At 35.7% G+C, this 25,377-nt stretch overlaps 2 protein-coding genes across 3 annotated transcripts in view; one reads left to right on the top strand and one right to left on the bottom strand.

Moving 5' to 3' along the window:
* Positions 1 to 34: 34 nt before the first annotated feature.
* Positions 35 to 11,930, top strand: WARS (tryptophanyl-tRNA synthetase). 2 transcript variants are annotated; one of them, XM_015820420.1, is made up of 11 exons: positions 35 to 139; positions 1,963 to 2,168; positions 3,764 to 3,971; positions 4,980 to 5,088; positions 5,604 to 5,723; positions 7,298 to 7,480; positions 8,536 to 8,636; positions 9,495 to 9,607; positions 10,032 to 10,205; positions 10,925 to 11,065; positions 11,720 to 11,930. In XM_015820420.1, the coding sequence occupies exons 2-11, from the start codon at positions 2,055 to 2,057 to the stop codon at positions 11,876 to 11,878; spliced, it is 1,422 nt and encodes a 473-aa protein (XP_015675906.1). In that variant the 5' UTR covers positions 35 to 139; positions 1,963 to 2,054; the 3' UTR covers positions 11,879 to 11,930. The 2 variants fall into 2 exon arrangements, with proteins under 2 accessions (XP_015675906.1, XP_015675914.1); XM_015820428.1 differs by having other exon boundaries at positions 44 to 144.
* An 8,467-nt stretch (positions 11,931 to 20,397) lies between these two features.
* SLC25A47 (solute carrier family 25 member 47) overlaps positions 20,398 to 25,377 on the bottom strand; it is a gene marked incomplete at its 5' end in the record, with an annotated part of 7,609 nt that continues 2,629 nt past the window's right edge. Inside the window, 3 exons of the mRNA XM_015820280.1 lie at positions 20,398 to 20,700; positions 23,533 to 23,809; positions 24,505 to 24,687. Coding sequence (XP_015675766.1) covers positions 20,420 to 20,700; positions 23,533 to 23,809; positions 24,505 to 24,687 — 741 coding nt within the window. The remainder of the gene's footprint in view (positions 20,701 to 23,532; positions 23,810 to 24,504; positions 24,688 to 25,377) is intronic.

The following is a 25,377-nucleotide window of genomic DNA, read 5'->3' as shown; positions in this document are numbered from 1 at the left end:
CTCCTTGTCCTCAGTTCCGGGCTAGGAACGTCTTTCCTGATCGGAAGATGATCAGCGTCGCACGAGCTGTGCTCTAGCTGATGCAATGGGGCTGCTTCTGCTGGAGAGCCGCTGAAAGAATTGGGGATTCCGCGGACAGGTAAGGTAAAGACAGTTAAAAGAGGTGAAAGGAGGCAAAGCGGGGAGGGCTCTTGGTATCTTAAAAAGTCGGCTGGGGATCGGAGAAAAAGAAAGGGAGATCTCGGGTGGGGGAGATTTCCGTGGGAGAAAAAGGAAAACCGAATCTAGGATTGGAGAGAAAAATCTGCTACTTCCGCCTGACTTTCGGTGATAGGCGTTGTATGTATCTTTTGCTCTCCTGAAAATTAGCCCTTGAGTGAATACTACCGTAGTAGGCCACCCTGACTAGGAGGTTGATAATTAAGATTTCATTATTTAAAGGACTTTTCAAGCCTTCTCGTTGAAATGCATACAGTGGTCCTGTAGAATATGTCACGACGACTGAGATCTTTGCAGACGTAATTTTCATATCAGGGTACGATTTGGTTCCTTTTTCTCCTTTTTAAAAGATGCGTTCGTTTGCTATGTTTATATGCTGGTAGATCCTAGTACAGTCCAGCTGCAGAAATCAGCAGAAAGCCAATATGGGAAGCTGCCCTGCTCAGAGCAGATTAATTCCAGCCCAGCTTTGTTGAAGTAAACTGACAGGATGGAACTCTCTAGTCTAAAATATTTTAAATGTAATCACTTCCTGACATTGATTACAGCACAATTGCCTATATACTGTAACAGTATCATTTTTAAAAAAGAAGTGCATTTACTAGTGTTTGGAACATGGCTCAATATCCCAAAACAAACAAACTCACTTGGAATTCCAAGAACAAAGCTTTATTTGGAAAGAAGCATTTGCAAAGGCTTGGTGGACTTAGGCTCATGCAGGAGTCTTCAAGCCACACCTTAAAGAAATGTCAAACACACTTTTATACCCTATCCCCAAAGCAGATTCCCCCCTCCCCTATCGCTCTCAACACCCTTTTCTAAATATCCGATAAATTAATCCAAAGCGCCTAAGCGCGCCAATCTCCCCCTTCCCAGGAAGCCCCTTTGTGCACGTCTACAGTCTTATCTATCATAATCTAGTCTTATTTAGCAAAGCTCGACTCCTATAGTTATCTTTATATTTTCTCTGTTTGCGGTTATGCCTAGCTTCAGTTGACCTACTTACAATCTTTTGCTAGCCTAAGCTCTGTCTTCAATTTTTGTGTTCCCTCTGCTTGTGGATTCAGTTAGCCAGCAGCTTCTATTTATCTTTATTTGTGTAGAGTTAACTTGTCTGTGTTTATTACTTCCAGGTGGCTTTTCCTACAGAATTTCATTAGAAATTTCTGATTAATAATCTACTCCTATCACTAGTAATTGTGCTACTGATCTTATCAATAACCCTTTTTTGGCAACTATTCAAAGCTACAACATCCCTGAAAAAGGTGATATACAACCAGTCCTTGCACTTATGATTATTGCAATGCCTCCACAATCATGTGATCAAAATTCAGGCCTTAGCAACCAGCATGGATTAATAATGATTGCAGTGTCCCAAAGTCACGTGATCAGCATTTGTGATTCTCCCCAGCTGACAAAGCCAGTGGGAGAAGCCAGATTCACTTAATGACCATATCCTTCACTTAACCGCATTGATTCACTTAAGAGCTGTGGCAAAAAGGTCATAAAATCTGGCATCCCAGGATGACTTATTTAATTGCCTTGCTTAGCAATCAAAGTTTTGATCCAAATTGTGGTCGTAAGTCAAAGGCTACCTGTAAACTAATTACCCTTATGTAATTCATAGATAGATAGATAGATAGATAGATAGATTGATAGATTGATAGATAGATAGATAGATAGATAGATAGATAGATAGATAGATAGATAGATAGATACTAATATTTATTATTTGTCTTATAGAATTCTCCAAGCTTGCGGTTTTGAAGTTTCTGGATAAAACATTATGAAACGCACTTTAAATTAAAAATACAAGACTTTCCACACTCCTTAAAATGGCAAATATTCCAAATGAAAGCTTTTGCTCTTTTAAGCCACTTGAACTGTTTGAACAAATAGCAGCACAAGGAGAAAAAGTCAGATCACTGAAATCCAAGAAAGCATCAAAGGTAAAGCAGTACTTTATTAGTTGAATTTCCCTGAAAATACGAATCATTTCTGTGGAGTCCACCTATATAAACATTATTACAAGATAGCCTTGTAATAAAACCGTGTCACTACGAAGTATTGAATTGGATTTGTGTGTGTGTGTGTGTGTGTGTGTGTGTAGGGGGCATGTTCTGTCATCGTGCCACCAGAATTGAATTTTAATTTTCTTGATAAAATATAGTGTTAGATCCAGAGCATTTTTTCTGTAAGCAAATGTGCTCCTTACATTGTTGAAAGTGATTGAAAACCATCAAAGGCTTTCACTGGACTAGTGAAAATATTCTCTGATTCAGCCTTTGCTCTGACCTTGTTCATCTCATCTACTCACAAATAGTACTTGGAAGAAATTGTCATAAACCAATTACTTACTTGACTGCCACCTGAATCTCTCAGATGTTTTTCTTATTCAAGTTTCACTACTAATAAAATGACAAAATGAGCAAGAACAAATTTAAAATTGTAGGATTTATTCAGTGACGATGCAATGTGTAAATGTTTCGTTGTTTTCCTTAATATCTGTCTATAACTTATTTTCAATTGCTAAATCTTTACTGTAGATTTAGTAAAAAAAAATTGGACCTTCATAGTAAATGTTCTGCATTACATTCTATAGATAAAATCAGTCAAATCTGTTCCAATCTAGATGAAATAGTTTTAACAGAATCTCTTAAGAGCTGTAACCAATGCATTATCTGTGCTAAGATGGATACAGTCTTACCTTGTACAACTAAAGGTTGTGAACTAGGATGTCCTTTTTGCTAAATCCAAAAAGGTGAGCAGAAACAGTGGGGAAAAGGCAGTCCTACACTTGATTTAGGCTTAGTTCTTACCAAGAACAGCTGCTGTAAGCACCCAAGAAGAAAACCTGCCCTAATCCTGTTAGCCTTTTGTAAGTCACTGAAGACCTGTTTCCTCAGACTTTCAGGCCTGGAAGTTTTGTTACTGAGGTGATTTTACGATTAGAATGAATCATTTACATTCTGAACTAATGCTTTTCCCTGTTGGATTTTTAATCTTTGTGCACTATCCCAAACCATATGGTGACATAGGCATCATATTGTGAGGCGGGCAGCCATATAAATTATATAAATAAAGTGTTCTGTAAAAATACGTGGTTTTTAAAGAAAGACATGATAGGCAAGTGAAGCAATTTGGTTCTAATTGGAGTATGCTCACCAAACTCTTAAATGGAATACTTATAATAATCTTTCCTTTTTTGGTTCCACTGTGCCCCTGTGAAATAGATAAATATTTGTACCTGTTTTGCAAGTGGAAAAAAATGCAATAGAGGCCTTGAATGACGTGCTCAACATTACATAAGCAGATTGTTTGGCTGTAGTTGTGGTTTTGAGAATTTTCTTTTGCCTTTTTTTGGGGGGGAGGGAGAACCAGTTGTTTCATTCCCATACAGATTTTTGTCTTCACATTGTAATTTCTATGCATGCTAGATGTTGAGAACATAGAATATGTATATATGTATATAATTGCTAGGCTCAGTGTCTCTAAACTTAATTTATTTGAATGCTGTTGTGCTGTTTTATTATTTTATTCCCAGGATGAAATTGATGTTGCAGTTAAGTTGTTGCTGTCATTAAAAGTAACCTATAAAACAGCAACAGGTCAAGAATATAAAGCAGATTCTCCTCCAACAGATTTCACTCCAGTCAGTAATAGTCCAGACAATGCTGAAGAGGATGATTTTGTGGATCCCTGGACAGTGCAGACATCCAATGCAAAAGGAGTGGATTATGATAAACTTATAGGTGTGTGGGGTTCTGTTACCTTAAAAAAACATGTTTGTTTGTTTGCTTATTACATGTATATGCTGCCCATCTCACTTTCAAGTGACTTTGAGTGGCTTACAACATCATAAAAGCGAAAGTACAGGATATTAAAAACATTGAAACATTAAATATTAATATAAATTAAGATTAAATGAATTAGAAAGGGGAATTCAATGTGGATGATGATGGGGATGTTATTTGAAATACAGCTTCAAGCTCTGCAGGTGGGATTTCATGAAAGTGTCATAGTTAAGATGCTAGAATACATTGAGCCTTGATCTTATTCAACTAGTATGTTTCTTTAATAGTTAAGATTTGCAAAGAAGCCTTATTAAGTTTCCTTTCCTTTTTAAAGCCCAACTTTTATGGACAGCACTGTAGGGATGTTTTTTCAGTTTGGAATTTTTAAAATTATGATTATGTTTAGATTCTAAAAGCCATGGGATGTGGCAGTATCACTGGAATGGGGACAACCGACATTAATAGCCCATTTTTATGTTACTATTTAAGGGCTGAAACAAAATAATACATCTGCTGTAGAGTTTAACTAATCCTTCAAAAAGCAAAATATTTAACAATGTCATATTCAATAGATTTTACAGAATAAATCTTAAAATATACTGTGTATTCAGACATCAGGGTGATTTTTTTACTGAATTATGAAGGTAATATAAACAGGTATCTTGAAATCTAATTAATTGCATAAGTAGACATGTTCTGTCAGCAAATATTTATTGTACAGTTAATTTTCAAGTCAAGATCAGCTACCTATTTTATAACTGGAGATTTCAGGAGACCAATCAAATCGCAAGAATTGTCACTTTTTGACCTTTCTCTTAGGTAGTCATAATTTACATATGGTACAACCTTTTCAAAACATTTCAACTATTTTCCCATTTATTTTGTGAGGAATGGGGCTATATGATGTACTGTGAATTAATTTATTCACCATCATGTATGTAATTTAATGTCTATTTCTGTTTTCAGTTCGATTTGGCAGTAGCAAAATTGATAAAGACCTCATCAATAGAATAGAGAGAATTACAGCACATAAACCACATCATTTTCTACGGCGAGGTATTTTCTTTTCTCATAGGTAAGTATACTTTATCACTAGCTTATTTGAATCAAACAAAATACCCTTTCTAAATGCCTTTTTCATTCATCTTAATATATTGAGTACTGTTCTACAAGCATCCCTATGAAAGAAAACTAAAACTTGGAGCATGAAATGGAAATGGTGGTGAAATACATTCCTTGTATTTGTCTATGAAGATTCTCAGTCATCCAGGTCATGGTTGTCCTAAAGGTGCTTTTTTTCACAAAAAAACAACAACCCCGTTTCGTTTCTCATCCAAGAAGCTTCTTCTCATCCAAGAGCTGAAGTAGTTTCTTGGATCAGAAGCGAAAGGTCTTCAAGAAAAACAAGAAAGTCCAAGCATTGGGATTCCCTGTATTTCAAAACTGGAATGTTGTTACATTTATAAATTATGGCATAGTATCTTTTTTAATACAAAATAATCACTGAAATGTGTTCATACTGCTGTCATTCATCTTTACATGACTGGGCGTTTCCTTAAAATCATACAATATTTTCTCACTTTCCTCCAGAGATATGAACCAAATTCTTGATGCCTATGAACAGAAGAAGCCATTTTACCTTTACACAGGCAGAGGTCCCTCATCTGAGACAATGCATGTTGGCCACCTTATCCCATTTATGTTTACAAAGTAAGTAATATGTTTTTTTTATTAAATGCTTCCTTGTTTTAAAAGTAGTTAATCTCAGTGGCAGATGTTTGTTGTTGTTAATTGCGAAGTCATGTCCGACCCATCGCGACCCCATGGACAACGTTCCTAGAGGTCTTCCTGTCCTCTACCATCTTCTGGAGTCCATTTAAGTTCATGCCTACTGCTTCAGTGACTCCATTCAGCCACCTTATTCTCTGTCGTCTCCTTCTTCTATTGCCCTCAATCTTTCCCAGCATTAGGCCCTTCTCCAGTGAGCCCTTCCTTCTCATTAGGTATTAAATGCTGATATTGGGAATTAGGACATGGATGTTGAGATCAATATACAGGGAAGTTTACAGAAGTATCATTTCTTTGTTGATCTCTCTTCTTGAACTTTGGTATACTCTCCTGAATTGTGTTTCTGCTCATGAAGAATATTTGCATCCAATTTTGACTTCAGTTTATATAGTGTTCCATTTCCAGAGGTACGTGAAAGATTTACAAGATATCAGTATTGTAGAATTCAAAATTTATTAATCCAAAACTTAGTTAACATAATTAACTTGAGAGCACTCCTGTCAGGTGCTGCCTTCCTTATTCCAGAAATCAGCCATGTATATCAGTTTGAAACCAACATGAGTAATTAAAGGATTGGAGATAAGAGAAACAATTATTATTTGAAATTGTTCAGGCAATTTGTTATTTTACACAGGCAGGGCAAAGTATTTATTAACATCTATCAGCATGACGCATATATGGAATTCGATATCTAGAGACATATGTTATGTCTAATGCTGCAGGGAAAAAAACAGGTAATTCCCAAAATCTGAATATCAAACTTAAGTACTGTAATTGTATCAGTTGTCCAAAATAATTGCTGCTGTAGGAAAATTACATGCACAATTAAGCAAAATAAAATCAAATATTAGAACCCAATATACAAGGTAGGATATGATGAGAAGAAAAGTAATGTTTCAGTAATGTATAGTACTATTCATAGGGATAAACTAATTGGCATTACTAAATTGGTTTGTATTTTAAGAGGCAAGCTAAATTGGTTTGTATTTTAAGAGGCAAGCTACTACCATGCAGCAAGAGGGTACTACCATTCCAAGGAAGCATGGGCATCTCCAAGGACTGGGCAGGAAAATGACTTTGTTTGTCATGGCATCATCACATAAATAATATGTCTAATGTACTTGCTTCAAGTGTCATAAAATAATTATGTAGTCATATCATTTACACTGTGATACAAAGATACATGTATCATTTTGATGTCATCATGGCTTGTTATACATATTGGTTAAAAGATAAACTACTTCCACAATTTATCATATACATTTATCATATACATTACCACATTATTATTAGCATACAGTATCTGTAGGCAAATGTGTATCTACATACCAAGAGATATACTCAAATAAATGTTGCCAACTGAGAAAATATTTCTCCAAAGGTTACAAAAGTGATTGTAAATAAGTTTGTCAACTTGTAATTTGCATATCTCATAATTTAACTAGAAGTTACCTTGAAACACTTGTTTTGTGTAAACTTGTTTTGTTTCTTACTAGGTGGTTACAAGAAACATTTAATGTTCCATTAATCATACAAATGACTGATGATGAGAAATATTTGTGGAAAGATCTGACCATTGAAAAAGCTTACCAGTATGCTATAGAAAACATCAAGGACATAATAGCCTGTGGATTTGACATTAATAAAACTTTTATCTTTTCTGATTTCTCTTATATGGGGTAAGGCTCTTATTTTTTGATAACTAAATGATCAAAATTCATCATTTTGAGGTAATATTAAGCTATCCAGGTAATATTAAACTAACCATGTTGTTAAACTAATATTAAACAATACATTGCACTGGTGCTTCTTTAATCAATTTTCTTTCAAGAAATCTAATACATAATATGGCATGTATCAGTTTTAGAAAGAACACTGCTTTAAAAAAGCTCTTTGAGATAAAAGCCAGCATAAAGAGTATTCGTTTACAGAATAATTCTGTTTTGAGTTATTGCCATTAAAAGTATGTTTGATAGCCCTGCATTTCTTTATCATACTAAGGAGCCATTTGAAGAGATTCAAATATCATGGTTGAAATATAATTCTTATGTTTTATTGCACTAGGGGGAACAAACAGAGCTACAGCAACAGTTGGAATTCTTTCAGCTTTAGAAAAAACAATATTTTATTAAAAGAAAAACATTCTTGAATTGGGCTGTGTTTATTGTTTGGCTAAGCTCTGAAAAACTATCTTGTGGTTTTCTACAGAGTTTTAATGTTCTAGGATTGCAAACTTAGAAGGTGTAATATATTACATTGCTTGAGTTGACCTGGCTCAATTCCTGGAGTGCTCTTTGCCAGGCTGCATTGACCTGATGAACACAACAGAATCAGTTCTTATAATGTCTTGTGATAATTAATAGCTCTGGAGGGTGAAAACTAAAGCAACTTTGGTTTTTGAAATCAATTGGTGATCCTTTATCCATATGAAAATCAATGGAATGAAAAAGTATTACAATTCTTTGTGGCTTAAATACAGTATGAGAACAGAATAAGTCTGTATAAGCTTATAAGTACCTTTATACTAAAGTGAAATCTATAATAAAATAATGCTTCATGAAAAAGCTAATTAAAGTAGCTTAAATTTTATTTAAACCTAACTCTGAATACCATATATATTAATCATCCATGTTTCCTCATAACCTGATTGCAATATTGACTTATGAGCATTCTCAAGAAAACATTTTTCTCTGTGTTAAGATTTGGGATTTTGATTTCTCTGCCCTTTTCCCAGGACAAGTGTTGGCTTCTATGAAAATATTGTTAAAGTTCAAAAGCATGTGACATTTAACCAAGTGAAAGGAATCTTCGGTTTTACAGATAGTGACTGCATAGGTGAGTTATGATAGAATTCTATTGACTAATTAATACAAGATATTGGAAACAAAAACTTACCTGAAGTTCTGGTTCAAAAAAAATAAAACAGTGAGATACAGTGCTTGAATCTTGGACTAATGCCAGGGACAGCAGGTTCAAATTTTAATTAACCATGGAGAATCGCACAAATAATGAACTTTGCTTTTATGCTTCACAGTATTTTTCTGAACATAAAATTAATATAGAAACTATCTTCAGCTTTTGGAAGGGGTTGTGAGGGTGGATATGAAATAAAAATGTCATAAGTAAATTGACTGGAGGCCTCTTTGCTTTATAAGGATAGTAGTTGTAGAGATATACATTTGTTATAGTTGTAATCTAGATAGATGGAGAATTTGAGATATATGGCTGAACTATAGCTCGCAGCATCTTCAGACACCCTTACTAATGATGAGGGTAGCTGTGAGTTTTTCCCTCTTGTACTTGAACTGGGATATTGTCATTTCTGCTTAGGTAATGTTTAGACAGCTAAAAGTACGGTGTACAGAAAAGAAAAAGAATATTTGAAATGGTTCCAAGATCATAACATCAAGTAAAAATCACTGTCACAAAGTAACAACTATTTACATAACAGCTCCAATTGTGATGTTTCAAATTACTATTTAAGATTTTAAAATATTTATTTGCTCGCATGTTTCCTGTTAAATGTGTAATTCTGAAATATATTTATATACATTCTTTACATGTAATAAGTTATTTAACTTTAGGCCTCTCATAACTAGCATTTCTTATAACATTGGCATCTAATTTCTGTATTTAACCACTCTATTCTTCATTATGTTTTATTGAACAAATGAGTATTTTGTGCTCTCCTAGGAAAGATAAGTTTTCCTGCTATTCAAGCAGCTCCATCCTTTAGCTCATCATTTCCAGAGATCTTCAACAATAGGAAGGATATCCAGTGTTTGATCCCATGTGCAATTGATCAGGTAAGAAAGTTGTCTGAGATGTTTTAAACAGCTTCCATCAGATCCATTACATCAGGGGTGTCAAACTGCCGGCCCGCAGGCGGGATGCGTCCTCCGGAAGACGCCCCAACTCCATCACCAGCAATGGCAAAATCGGCCCGATACGTTGCGCGACATCATATGACGTCGCGAGTTTGATACCCCTGCATTACATCCATTACATCAAATCCAAATCCGAGCGTAAACATTAGAACTATATATACATTCTGTAGATCTCTAGTTGCAGCTTGCCTTTCATCCAAGCTTCTGTCCTTTTTAGACAAGTTAACTTAAGGTTTTCCAACACTTTGTACCATTTGTAGTGCTCTTCCTCTCCTGACCTACTGTACACTATAGCAGTTCATTCTGTGATGCTTTTTGTTCTGGTTTTTTTTTCTGTTTTTAGGATCCCTATTTTAGAATGACAAGAGATGTAGCTCCTCGGATTGGCTATCCCAAGCCAGCATTACTGCATTCTGTCTTCTTCCCAGCCTTGCAGGGAGCACAAACAAAAATGAGTGCTAGTGATCCTAACTCTTCCATCTTTCTCACTGATACACCCAAGCAAATCAAAACAAAGGTAAGAGACCAGTACTGTACACAGGTTGCATTGCTATTGAGTTCCAGCTCTACTTTTTTTCACAGTTTTTCCCCAAAGAATGTTGTAGCAAACATATATTCTTAAGCAGACTGAGCCTTAAATACTTCACTCTACTCAAGTGTCTTTGCACTGCAAGCTAAACTAACTGCAGTATTTAATGTATTAAGGATCCTCCAACTGACTGACTCTCCATGGCACCATGAAATCATTTCATAGTGACAGTTGCTAGGCAAGTTATCAAGGTGTGTAATCCCAGTCTGCTTGGCTTTAAAGAGCGTGGGCTTTCCTCATCAGCCATGTTTTGCATATCTCTTGTAACATGCAATTGTCATACCCTGGAGGAGATCAGTTCTATCTTTCTATGGATCATTAGCATAATGTTATGTTTTATTATTTTTATCATTATAATGATGCAAAGGAAAATCCATAATACGTGTCTCAGCAACATATTGGTGGTGGGTGGAAATGTAACTCAGTTGTGATTAATAAGATGTATTTGTTTTTGATTCGATGTGGCCTTCTTTGCTTTGCAATATCAGAATACTATATGTTACCTGAAGCTTATATAACATTTAATTGTAATATGTTGATTAATTTTGAAAAACCTATAGATGCTGTTTATTATATATGAAGTTTACTTTATATAAAAGCTTTCCCCCACTTCTAATGCATGCACATATTCTTGTATCTTGCTCCAGATTAATAAACATGCTTTCTCTGGTGGCAAAGACACTGTTGAAGAGCATAGGCAGTATGGTGGCAACTGTGATGTAGATGTGTCTTATATGTACCTCACCTTCTTCCTTGAAGATGATGACAGATTAGAACAAATTAAGCAGGTAACTGCCATCTCCTTTGGAAATATTTTGTTCCGCTTGAAAAACTATTCAGAGATGATCATCCTTTTTCAGTACCACAAGGGGCCAGATTCCTGAGCCAAACTATAAGTTGTTTTTTTCTTAAAGCATTTCATTGAGGCATCAGAATCTATTTTTCATCTATAAATTTAATATTGTTTCCTCTGAATACAGCATAATTATTTGAAATAGAAGGTAGTTACTTTTTTATATTTAAATTGTGCCTTGTCCCCAAGATATTCAAGGTGGTATACGTGGAACTCCTCTCTCCCACTTTTTCCCACAACACTAAATGATTGGCCCAAAGTCGTTCAGTAAATGTCTATGTCTGAAAGTTGAATTCATCCTGTCTCTTCCCATTCCTGCTCTAGCTATAACACTGCACTAGCTAAGTATTCAGAGAGTTAAAAGGAGTCATCAAAATGCACCTCCAATCCACTATCCTGTGCCTAAAGTATCCCTTTCTATGATGTTCTATGGAGGGAATGATACTTCTAGTATCATGACTTGGAGGGAATGATACTTCTAGTTAAGAAAGGCAGAGTGCTTTCCATGCCCACACAGTACCTTTTAGGAGATTAGCAGGAGATGTTATTGGATATGAACATTCCCTTTGACTGTGACATTCTTTGGCAGGCTTACACAAGTGGAGCCCTGCTGACAGGAGAACTCAAGAAGGTGTTGATTGAAACACTTCAGCCCTTGATTGCAGCTCACCAGCAAAGGCGAAAGCAGATCACTGATGAAATGGTGAAGGAATTCATGACCCCACGGAAGCTGGCATTTGACTACTAATTCTACAATTGCATGTTAATTTATCAGCACATAAAGATCACATGTTATTGTACTTTGTTGTTCTTTTTTTGCCTTAATTATGTACAGGCATAAACAGCCCTGCTTGTAATTATTAAGTTATCCCTATTCAACTAATGGTTATATAGGGAAACCATGTGTCTGTACTTGACAAAAAAAACAGAAATTACTTGTACATAATATTTGGACTTCATAGGTTAGCATGGTAATTTATTTCCTGGAAAAGATTGTTCTTCCACAAAATACCTGGTTTCATGGAGCATGTTGATAGGAAGAAAACTGACTTTAAAAAGAATTCAACTCTGTGGAACATTTTTATATCAAGGAAGATTTCCTTTTTCATCTCTAACTTAAATTTTTTGTTACAGTAAATATATATATATATATTCAAATATTTCATTATACTAATTATTTTACTGTCTAAAGTCATGAGGTGTTGATGGGTTTTACAGTCAGAATAATATTTATGATTGTTTTGAAGACAGAACAGTTTAATTATTCTTTGAATGATAGCTAGCTGGGAAATAGTCAAAGTATACTGAAATTTTTGCTGACTTTTGCCAAATCATGGTACAAAGTATTTCTAACATAAAAGCAATTATTTCCTAAGAGCAATACAAAATTTACCAGAGTCAAAACTACTCACTTGTCTTTGTTTCCAAGCATCCTGAAGTTACATCAAGCTATTCCGTGATATCAGTGAAGTTTAGATCGTAAAGGATATGTTTGTTTCTGTTTTGTATCTAATGACTATATTTCTAGTGTAATTGTTCAACAAAAAATAATCTTCAGAATGTAGCTTGTCATTCAGTATCTCCTATATAGAGATTCTTGGCTTTGGATGCAAATGGCAATAATTATTCCATTGTTTTTCTTTTAAATAAAATAATAGAATCATGAGGTTGAAAGGAATCTAGTCCAACCCAGTGTAGGAATCCACATACCATCTGGCCCAGTGTAGGAATCCACATACCATCTTAGACAAAACTATCCAATTTTTTTCTTAAAAACTTCCAGTGATGGAGTACCTGGCAGGACTATTCCACTTCTTACCAACTCTTACAGTCAAGAGATTTCTCCTTATTTCCAGTTTGGATCTCTCTTGGTAAAACAACAACTCATTCAGGTTTTTTTCTTATCCTCAGATTCTATGGAAAATAAATTCACACACTTAGCCCCATTACATTCTTTCATGTATTGGTAGGCTGCAGTCATGTCTTCCCTTAGCCCTCTTTTTTTTATGCTAAACAGACCAAATTGTTTTAACCCACGAGTGTCAAACTCGTCACGTGACGTGTTGCGATGTATCGCGATTTTTTTTGCATTGCCGGACCTGGGGTGGCCCGGCCTCTCTATGATGCAACCGGTCCGCGGGCCAGCAGTTTGACACCCCTGATTTAACCGCTCTTTGTAGGTTTTAGCTTCCATGCTCTTTACTGTCTTTGTTGTTCTTCTTTGTCCTCTCCAGTTCCTCAGCATTCTTTTTGATTTATGGCAATCAGAACTGCAGTATTCCAGGTGCAGTCTGACCAGTGCAGCATATAGTAGTACTATTACTTCTCATGATCTTGACATTATGTCTATTGACACAGCCAAAAAGTGCATTGGCCCTTTTGGCAGCTGTGCCATATTGCTTAACCTGTAGTTTATCAAGATATCCCGATCCTTCTTACTACTAAGCTAAGTGCAGAACCTTAACATTTGTCATCACTGAACATTTTTGGGATGGAGTTCAATGTTCAAGTTTTTCTAAGTCCTTTTGAATCTTTTGCCTATCTTTTGTAGTGTTAACAATCTCTCCCTTTGTTTCGTTGACAAATTTCATGAGTATTCTTTCTATTCCCTCATCTAAATAATTTATGAAGATGACAAAAGAGTACTGGGTTCAGAACAGAACTCTGAGATATCCACGGCTTACCTCTCTTCATGAAAACATAGACCCATTAAGGACCACATGTTGGCTACAGTCATTTGGCCATCTGCAAATGCATTTAGTAATGAGACCATCCATCTCACATTATCCCAGTTCAGGGGTAGGCAACCTTGGCTCTTTTATGACTCGTGGACTTCAACTCCCAGAATTCCTGAGCCAGCTATCCTGGCTCAGGAATTCTGGGAGTTGAAGTCCACGAGTCATAAAAGAGCCAAGGTTGCCTACCCCTGTCCCAGTTTATCAAGAAGAAGGTAATCAAGCAAAGATTATGAAGAATCAGATGGGATTTCTCTGCTGATCCAAAAACGTTTAGATCAGTGTTCTAGTATTGATGAATCAGGGAACAACAGTCCTGATTTGAACTTGAAAGAAGTCAGTAGAATTGTTCTATGCTCCTGTTGCCTGTGTCTTGAGATATTTTTTTTAAAGTAGCAAACCCTGTGAAATAACAAGTGTATATATCTGTGCAAAGCAATGTACAGGAAGTGAGATTGTATAAGACTGTAAAATTTACACCTCAGGAAGACTCCCTACTCCATAGATATTTGCTCACATTTCTATGTATCAAGGCTATTTATGTTCAAAGATATTCTGCATAGCCAATCTATTTCTCATATAATTTTGTGGTAGGATATATTTTATTCAACAAAGGCTGTATGATAACAGAATTTTACTTTATTCCAGCTTAATTTTTTCTACTTCAGTGACAAAAAAAATACTTTTCAGGAAAATAGAGCATTTATGCATTAAATCTCTGCAAAATCCATTCATTAATATGCATTAATTTGGGAATTGATTTTATATTTATTTTCCCCCACTCCTCAATTACCTGTGAATTAGAATGGGGTGATTTTAGATTTGCTGAGAAAAATAAAAGCCCTTGGAAAACTAGAGAATGGGTGGAAATGTAAATGGCTTCAGGGCAAACTAATCTGAAGATTGCTCCCACCCCTTCAAAGAAGCTGTTTTTGTGGTAAATTTAACTCTTTTTATAACACAGGACCTGACTCTACCTTTTCTTTCTCTCCAGTTGACTCTTGCCTTCTCTCCATCCAGTTTTGTTCTCCCTTCCCCCCCCCCCCTCAAAAATCAGTTCTCTTCTTTTACCCATACAGTTCTTTTCCCTTCAGTCTTATTTGCATGCTGGGTTTGGAGTAGGTTTATTATTTTGGTTTTTTTTTTTGCTGGAAAGAGAGGAGAACAGGTGTGTTATATGTGAAAATATAAAACGTGGAAGCAATTTTCTACATGAGGTTATTCTGTTAATATAAACTTATCGTATCAACTTTTCTGAACTGTAGATTTTGACACACATACTATATATAAAGGTATCAGATGCACTTATGTATTTGGCAAAAATAATCTTCAGGACTGCTTTAGCTGAAATTGTCAATCATAGGCTGACTAGATATAGAAGTTGGAAATGTGTAAAGCACTTCCTTTTTTTTTCTTTGTGTAGGATTGTCTAGAACAGGGGTCCTCAACCTTGGCAAAGCTGGCTGAGGAATTCTGGGAGTTGAAGTCCACAAGTCTTAAAGTTGCCAAGGTTGAGGACCCCTGTTCTAGAAGATTATCAGAAGTACAGGTTTCTCCTCTTTCGGGTAGGTATGGTACACATTAATAACTTGGAGAAATAACTTGGAAGTTTCCCTAATTATTGGAGCTTTTGATATAAATCTGACATTGCATTCATTAGGGTGTAGATTAGAAGATAATGCAACAGAGAAAAAGACTATAATCTAAGCTAAACAACTGCAGTTCCATATGTGTGTGTGTATACACATGCATGCATACATACATACATATATACATACAACACAGAGAGAATTGAAAAGAATGTGTCCAGTATACATTTGTGCATTTTTATTTTTTTCCTTTTTCTTCAGTAGTACAATTGTTAAAAGTCCAATTTAAAAATAACAGAAAATTACCATACTCAATCATTTCGTTCAACAGTTTAGTAATAAGGAGAATTCCTTGGTGGTGTACAATAAACTGTGGAACAAAATACTTTCATATGAATACCAATTGTACACAAATGTGTGCATATTTGTTGGCAGTATGGCAGTATGGCAGCCCCTCAGATTCTAGAATACATACATACACATGCACAAATGCAAATAAAACAGCTGTAAAGTTCTTTAAATTTGCTAGTGTGTCTCTTCTTAGTTTTTAGTCAGCTGCTTACATGGCAAGTTGTTGTAAATAGCAAATTGTTATACATAGCAAATATGCATGCTGTTTAGCCTGGTGGCCTCAATATACTGTAATGTTGATGTGGCTTCCTAATGTCAAATTCTTTAAAAATGTATAAGAATCACAATAAATTTTATAGTTTATAAAACAGCATTTTGAATTTAATAAGATAGTTAAGGTGTACATGGAATCCAGTTAAGGGTTTCAAAGTGATTCTTGTAAAAGATCCTTGTAAACTGAAAAGCATGAAACTTTTTATTCAACATCTTGTGGATTATCATCGGAATCTGTACTGTAAACAGAAAATTAAATTAAGTAGGTTTTGTTTGGCTGATGGCCTTGTGATTTTCCTATTTCTGAAGACATCTGTGTTTTATTAACAATGAATAGATCAAAATCAATGCAAATTCTTACAATTCAGTATTTGGAGGTACAATGTCTATATCACTTGCACATTTTCTATATCAACTTTAATAAGCAAGTTCCTAGGAGGTACAGCAGTTCATGTCCTTGTTTGTTTGAATTTTGTTGTTAATTGCGAAGTCGTGTCCGACCCATCGCAACCCCATGGACAACGTTCCTCCAGGTCTTCCTGTCCTCTACCATCTTCTGGAGTCCATTTAAGTTCACGCCTACTGCTTCAGTGACTCCATCCAGCCACCTCATTTTAAGTAACACATTTTAAGTAAGGTTTAAATTGAGTGGGTTTGCTCCTATAAATAGGAGAAAAGCTGTGTCTTTTAGAAAAATAGCTCAGCAAAATGTAGCACTTGATGTAGCACATTTTGAGAGTTAGAATAGAAGGGACCTTGGAGGTCTTCTAGTCCAGCCCCCTGCTGAAGCAGGAGAACCTATACCATTTCAGACAAGTGACTGTCTAGTCTCTTCTTAAAAAACCTTCAGTGATGGAGCACCCACAATTTCTGAAGGCAAGCTGTTCCACTTGTTAATTGTCTTCACTGTTAGGAAGTTTTTCCTTAATTCCAGGTTGCTTCTCTCTTTGGTCAGTTTCCAACCATTGTTTCTTGTCTTGCCTTCTGGTGCTTTGGAGAATAGTTTGACGCCCTCTTCTTTGTGGCAGCCCCTCAAATTCTAGAATACTGCTATCATGTCGCCCCTGTTTCTTCTTTTTTTTAGACTAGCCAAACCCAAGACCTGCAGCCGTTCTTCATATGTTTTAGTCTCCAGGCCTTTAATCTTTTTAGTTGCGTTTTTCTGAACTTTTTCCAAGGTCTAAACATCTTTTTTGTAGTATGGTGACCAAAATTGGTTGCAGTATTACAGGTGTGATCTTACTAGAGTTTTATAAAGCGGTACTAACACTTTGCGTGATCTTGATTCTATGCCTCTGCTTATACAACCCAGGATTGTGTTAGCTTTTTTGGCTGCTGCTGCACACTGCTGGCTCATAGTCAAGTGATTGTCTACTATGACTCCAAGGTCCCTCTCACAGTTACTGTTTTTGAGCCAGGCCTCGCCTAATCTGTACTTAAACCTTGATTTTTCCTGCCTAAATGTAATACTTTGCTTTTCTCCACATTGAAACTCATTTTGTTGGATAGGGCCCATAGTTCAAGTTTGTCAAGATCTTTTGGGATCCTGAGCTTGTCTTCTGGGGTGTTGGCTATTCCTGCCAATTTAGTATCATCTGCAAATTTGATGAGCTCCCCTTCTATTCCCTCATCTAAGTCATTTATGAAGATATTGAAGAGTACTGGGCCTAAGACGGAGCCTTGTGCTACCCCACTGCTTACTTCTCTCCATGTGGATGTAGTACCATTGAGGACTACTCGCTGAGTACAGTTTGTCAGCCAACTACAGATCCATTTGATGTTGTCTATCCCACCTTTTTCTAGCTTACTAAGCAGCAGATTGTGATCTATCTTGTCAAATGCCTTACTGAAGTCTAAGTATACTATGTCCACAGCATTTCGCTAGTCTACTACTTTAGTCACTTTATCAAAGAAAGAAATAGTTTCTTATTCTCAGATCAGAGCATTGGTCCTGTCAACATTTTGCTTTCTCCTCATCAGTTCTTCATCAATTTAACCAATTTGGACAAGGCTAACTCTAGATATAAGGAATCTCTTGCCAAAGTTTCTTTGGGCTGCTGCCTCTTATATAAATTGTTATGGTAGATAATTGTGAATCGGGTGGGGAGAGCCTTCAGTTATTTCCCACAATGTCCCTCACATAGCATGGCATGGCATGGCATATCATAGCTTGAGAACAATGTGGAAAATGAAAAGGTGTTCAGGCTGGATCTTTCAGGGGCACTGTTATCTCAGGTGATATTCAAGAAGTATGGTAATATCAATCCTAGATTTGTCTACTGTTAAGAGAAAACAAAAGATTTAAAGTAGAGTAGAAATTCTCTTTTCTCTTTCTATAGCACAGGGTCCAGAGGTGATTTATATACATTTCTTGGACCGAAAGCTATAGTTGAATCACAATCCTAAAAAGAGTGAGTCAAGCAGAAAACAAAAGGAGGAAGTCATGAGTCCATCTCCAAAACAGAATAAAAAAGGAGATTGACAGGGCTACAATGCTTTCTCCTTCAGGAGCAGTAGATGCTAATAATGTAGAGCATTGATAGATACAGAGTGCCCCTGGGTAGCATTTCTCAACTAAGAAGTAGGCACTTCATGTCCTAGAATAATTCCCCAAACATACATCTTAAAATTGCCACTGTTGAGAAACATTGCTCTAGGATGGGGCTTTTCAACATGAAAATGTTGAACTTCTTGGAATTACAGTATATGAGAGACTAAAGGCAAAAAAAATGTTCACTTTGCCTCTTCATCAGGAGTTGTGGGAATTGTTTTTAACTTAATAGGTTCTATGGCCTGAAAGAGTTGGAAGGACCTTATTGTAGGTACTGTAGTTGGAAAAAAGGTCATGAATTCAGGCAAATTGTTTAAAAAAAAAACCTGAACTTTTTAGGAAAAGAAAAAACATTCTCTTTTTAAAATCCTATAATATTAATTTGACATTCTCACAATTGGGTTCTTAATTTTCCCTTTTTGCTAGTTAGATATCTTTCAGATGGAGTGTCAAGGGTTATTATTTCAACAAAGTCTTCTTTTGCCAATCAAGTGCTGACATTTTTGTGGGAGCCTTTCTGTACAGACAGGCACAACCATAGGACCAAACCAATTTTTATCAAAGACCAGAGCCCTGTTGGACCATTGTTTGCAGATGAGCCATAAAACCAGAGGGTCTTCTTTCTTCCATTTTGCATCTTTGAACCTTATGCTAATCAATTGTAATCAGTAAAGACAATTAAATGCTGTTTTACAACCTCTTACTTTGTTTTACTTCTTTCCTACTTGAATCTGTAAGCTAACAACAACTGCTAGCATTTCCCAAGCCATGAAGATATTTCATAGTTTTATGCTTCTATTTTCCATGACCAGACTTTTTAGATTTGGCAATTGACCTATATCCTAGGTCTTAGGCCAAAGAAACGGGGTCCCTGAGTTGGGGCATTTCTGAGTATTTTCAGTTCAAGAGTTCATAATGGGTGAGCATCTGACATACAGAAGTTTCCCTTCCTGGGTACTGAATTTATTTTTACCCTTCCTGGGTACTTGAATTCCCTCCTTTTCTGAGACTAAATATGGAGAGAGGGGGAAAGGTTGAACCATAGTGATGAAGGTGGCTTTATTCATTGATTGAGACACAATCAAAACAAATACAATACATAACACAAAACTTTTTTATTTATTTTTTTAAAAAATACCCAATTTTTATAGTCCCAAAATGTGTTTAACGACTAGCGTACTATTTGGATTGAGAAACAATCCTTTGATACAGAGGCTAGTTGTCAGTATTTCATAATTAATTAAGATGGCAACATAGTCATTGTTTAAATGTGTTCAAACCCTCCCTCCCCATCAATGATTTTTAAGCTTAAATGAGATATAGATTACAATTGAAATGTTATCTTATTTTAACAGTGTCTTTAATCTTCAAGGAGTCATTTTTTAAAACATGTTTAGTCAAAAGAAAATACAGTCAGGACTGAGTTACAATTCTGACCCTCTTGGATTGATTAAAAGAATGAGCTACAGCAGGCCTTCAGCTCCTAGAAGATTAGTCATTTTTGTTTGTTTGTTAAATGTAACACATTCTAACAATGTGAACCTCATTCTAACTCTTGTTTGCAATTATGGTTCATAAAATAAAAGCATCCTAATTTTTTCCCCTCAGGCTACACAAGTACCCCCCCCCACCAGGAAAAAAAACTATTGAGAGGTTTTAATGCACACATCCAGTTCTGAGATTTGCAAACATAAAGATAATTTATCATCACGAGTTTTCTGAAAAAGTATTTAAATAAATTGGCTTTAAAAATAGGCAATCACTTATAGAATGATGCTGAAATAAAATCTTCATTTCTCCAAACGTTTCCCAAGCCTAAGAACAACTTCATAAGTTAAGAATATCATCATATTTGTAGGAAATGCACGAAGCGAGTTTAGTCCAAGGCCTTTAAAAAGAACTCTTACTCCTTCTTCCCTTATGCTGTCTCTGACACAATGCATTAGTCCAGTATATTTACGCTGTCCATCACCATCTGCTTGCATTCGGGCTTTAATGACATCCATTGGGGTTGCTGTACCCCAGGCAAGAACACCAGCACAGCCCCCAGATATAAGCACAGCCCACAGGTCTGTAAACATAAGTATAAATAGCATGAGTTATCATTAATACTCCAAAATTATTAAAAATCCAAATGTTGGTAAAAAAAATATCCCAAACTTTCTATTAACACTACTATAAGTACCTCAAAGAAAGCCATTTCTCCCACCTTAACATAGGAGGATTTCTTATATTGGCTGAAAATAAAGTAGTGAAGTTTGACAAGTTTTTTGTTTTTGTTTTTTATCTTCTTTTTTGAGAGAGAATCATCTTAAACTCAGTGTCATCTTCCTTTGGGTAAATAAAGCATTATGTAAATTAATATAATCCTCATAAAATATCAGTTCAAGGCAAAACATGAGTAACTGTGTCATTTTCCCAAGCCAAGAGAAGACCTTCAGTCCTCATTATCAAATTAAACTCCATCTAACACAAAAACACACATGTACACACATAGGAATTATGAAACGTGTGACTACAGAATTTGATGATAGTAGCCTAATATGGCTGTCAAAAAGAAATTAAAGAAATTCATGGAGGATATCAAACATTTTCCAAGGTCATCTGGCTGGCCCCTTTGAATCCTGGACACACCATATAAATAACCATATTTAAACACATTATAGAGTAACCACTTATAACCAGATCTGAACATTAAGAATTTGAGATACTTTGCTACATTGATATAACTCTTCATATCATGTATCTTTTATTAAGACTATTAGAAAAAAAGGCATAGCTAAAATAAAAATGTCATAATGCCTTTTTGACCTGCTTTCCATAGTTCATGCCCAAAATGCCTGACATTCAGTGGTGGGATTCAGCTGGTTTGCACCACTTCGGTAGAACCGGTAGCTAATTGTTTGTTGCCCAGGCCCAGAATGGACTTCCGGAAGCAGCATCCACACAAAGAACAGGTTGTTCACATATTTGAATCCCACCACTGCTGACATTCCTATTGTGAAACACAAGATGAGGCATTCAAGAAGTTCTCTAATTCTATTAGTCATCATCCTTCCCCTTTTCAAGTAGGCATGTGATAGTAGTTTCCCTCCCTCTTCAAATACTACCTTTATTGGACTGAGTTGTTTGCTGAAAAATTCCAAATAAGGTTCACTGTCTTCATCTCATTTTGATTTTTATGACTTTCTGTTCAAACTAAGCTACAGGATTGTGTCACAGATTTGAATAATCTGTTTACAATGTAAGTTTAAATATAGTGTGAGAGCCAGATTATTGGGGGGGGGGTTTCCTGCAAGGCAACACTTCAGTAAGGGGGAAACAGGTATTTTCTTCAAGGCTCAAGTTGTTATAGTTTTACCTTAAATAAAACTTTATTACACTTTTGTAATCTGCTACAATAAGTTGTTAGCCAGAGTATCAGCTTTTCCTCAGTGTTTTGGGAATACTGGCTAGAAATTCTGGTAATTGGTAATTTGGAGGGCAATAGATAGGAAGAGGGTGGGCTGTAATATTTATTTATTTGTTCATTTATTTCTTTGTTTATAAGCTACCTGACCCCAGAATGACCCTGCAACCCTATTAGTGAAAGTAATAATAGTGGGAAGCAATCTGAGTCCACATCTTTACCATCGTACTTCCCATGCAATTTCAAATACAACTCTTAAATTATTATTTATTATTCTTCTGACAAATTGTATTGGTCAAGCAAGGGTATTGAACCAAAAGAAAACTCTTAAGGCAAGCAAAAAGAAATCTTAACTCATTTTCCTACTATAATGAATAATCATTTTCTATGCCTCATACTCAGAAAGGTGAATACTCCTGTATTTATTATACTTTCCTTCACTTTCATAGATGAGAGCTTCTTTGCACAGTAATACACAAATACTTTTTTTTTTTACATTAGGGTACTCTCTACTTAAAACCTAAAATGATTTCGGCAATCACCCACAGAATTAAGGAGGGGTGGTGAAGGCTGCTGCCTCAAGATTTGTCTTTTTTTTTTCTTTTTCCACCCCTTCTTTCCTCACTTATTGAGCATATAAATATCCTTCACACCATTCCCTTTCCAGGTAAACAATATTAGGCCAAAACAGCTAAACCAAGTTTAGATCAACACCATTTACTAAACCCCTTCAAACTTTTCTAGGCTTGTAAATCATCCATGCTTCTACCTTATCTATAGATACCACTTCATACAACTTCCCTTTGCTCTCACCAAGTCATAAAATGATTTTAAAAAATCACAATTTGAAAAATCCTTGCACAATTCTTGCTGCTTCAGTAATGGGTTGATACAGAAACTTAAAGTCATATGTCAACTTTTACAATAAATTATAAACTTTCCCAAAATATATGCATATTTAATAATTTAAAATTTAAATGCACAGCATTAGTTACCATACATTCAAGAGAACAAAGCTTTAAAAAAATCCTTTTATGCAGGAAAAGCTGGTGAATGACATCAGAGGACACAGCCTCTGTCAACCAGTTTCATAAGAGTTCAAACAGAATTTTGTAACAAGTACTTTAACTATGTTACACAACCTGTGTAATTTATGTGAATTATCATTAAGCTTATTTTACCTTATTTTATATGCAAAGGATGTGCAACCTCTATTTATAAAAATCAAGGAGCATAGTGAAAAAATAGGACTAAAATTAAATATAAAGAAGAAGTTCTCCAAGAGTCATCCTGACACAGCTGTGTGTACATGTAAACACTGGCAGACATCTGAGGGAAGACATCCTGTATTCAAAAGACTAACATATTCTACCTCAGTATCCTTAATGATGCTTTAAAAAGTTTGTATACCACAGGGTGACAAAGAAAAATGCAAGATAAAAATGAATACATCTACAGCTTCTGAAACAGATGATTCCCATTTAATGCACATACCTGGTTTGTTTTTACCAGTTGGAGTAAGCCAGTCACACAGGACAGAGTAGGTGAGAAAATACGCTCCACATGAATGACAATCCCTGCCCAACAGAGCCAAAGATCCTTTGTACAGACCTGCAAGGCCTTCTTCTTTCACTATTGTCCTCAAACAATGCAAAGAACCTTGATACTTAGGTCTGGAGTCAAAGGGATGAGATGATCCTATTAAGGAATGTGGCTCTTTCTGGATCTGTAATCTTACTTTGGCTATTTCTGCAGGTGATATTAGCACAACCTAGAGAATTATAATTAAAGAGTTAGAATATAGATTAGAGTTAGGATATATATTAGAATCAGATCTTGCTGCCCAGGATCTGGAAGACCTTACCTCAATTTCATGTATCATATCTGATTCTTTGATCAAAATGTATTCCTATATTTTCCAATCATGTTTGCATTTGGCATATCTGCTCTGAAAATTTTCTGTAACAGAAAATTACAGAGCAGGGGTGTCAGACTCACGACTTTTTTGCCACTGTTGGCAATGGGGTGGACACAGTTTCGCTATGATGCATCTGGCCCGCGAGCCGGCAGTTTGACACCCCTGGTCTAGACGAATAGGCAACATTTTAGTAGCAGGGAGGACCTGCTTAATATTTCAGGGTGTGTGTGTGAGAGGTTCATACTGAAAAAGTTGGATCATATACCTGAGAAAGACAAGGATTTTTCTGATTCAGTTCAGTTTAAGGTAAGTTAACATATTACATGCGTTTTAGGATTTAGAATGCAACTTTAGTTGTTTTTCTACATCTAAACAGTTGGAAACTACAGTGCTCAGAGTGGAAACTCTGAGACCACAAAAAGGAACTTGGGACCACAGATTGTCCATCTCACTTCTAAAGATTTGGAGATAAATAGGAGATGCTGACAAATCCTGTTCCCTCAGCACACAGATAGATTCACCCCGTATTATTTTATTTTTTAACCTACCCGGACAGCTCCAGTAACACAACCTGCAAAAGATATATCCACTTTTGATGGTTTTCTGTCTGCAGAGCCATATCGTAATCTACAGATACCATAAAGGAAGTTTTTATAGATTCCAAATGAAAATGATGAAATCAGTGATGCCATTAAAACCGTCATTGAAATCCCTTTGAAGAAACCTGGCACCTGAATGGAAAAGAAAAATGAGCAAAATACCTTTTTAGAATAAAATAAAAAGCATAAGATTCCTTGCAAGCAACAAAGTGAGTATAACCTAATAGTTTCAGATTTTGCTGCTAAACAAGGTTAAAAAAAAAGCTCTAGGCACCCATAATTATTTTATATTACTCTATTTCCCACTTTTATTATTTTTATAAATAAGACAGCGAACACTCACAATACTCCTTCCTCCTCCTATTTTTCCCACAACAACCCTGTGACACGAGTTGGACTGATGGGCCCAAGATCACTCAGCTGGCTAAATAGAAAGTCACCAAAAACAGCCAGGTAAAATATTCCTTTTAGAGTAAAGCCACATGTTATCTTCTTTCTATGTGGCTACTTATTACACTGTAAGAAATTACATTTAGTAAATTTGGAGTCCTTCAGACACTTTGGACTACAACTTCTTTTTTAAAATTTTCTTTTTTATTTTTCCTTTTTTTTTTTTACAAACAAACATAATACACAATACATTTTTTCTTTTCCCTATGTATGTCAACTGCATACAAGGAAAACCAATACAAAATGTTCTACAGATGGCATTTAGCACCGGCGAGATTGGCTAAAATATACAAAAATATGGATCCGGATTGTTGGAAATGTAAAAACAAAGAAGGAACATTTTATCATATGTGGTGGCAATGCCCTAAAGCA

Source organism: Protobothrops mucrosquamatus, unplaced genomic scaffold, assembly GCF_001527695.2.
Source record: "Protobothrops mucrosquamatus isolate PMUCROS unplaced genomic scaffold, P.Mucros_1.0 scaffold_154, whole genome shotgun sequence".
In the NCBI taxonomy this organism is placed as follows: domain Eukaryota; kingdom Metazoa; phylum Chordata; class Lepidosauria; order Squamata; family Viperidae; genus Protobothrops; species Protobothrops mucrosquamatus.
This window is presented reverse-complemented; position numbering and strand designations above follow the sequence as displayed.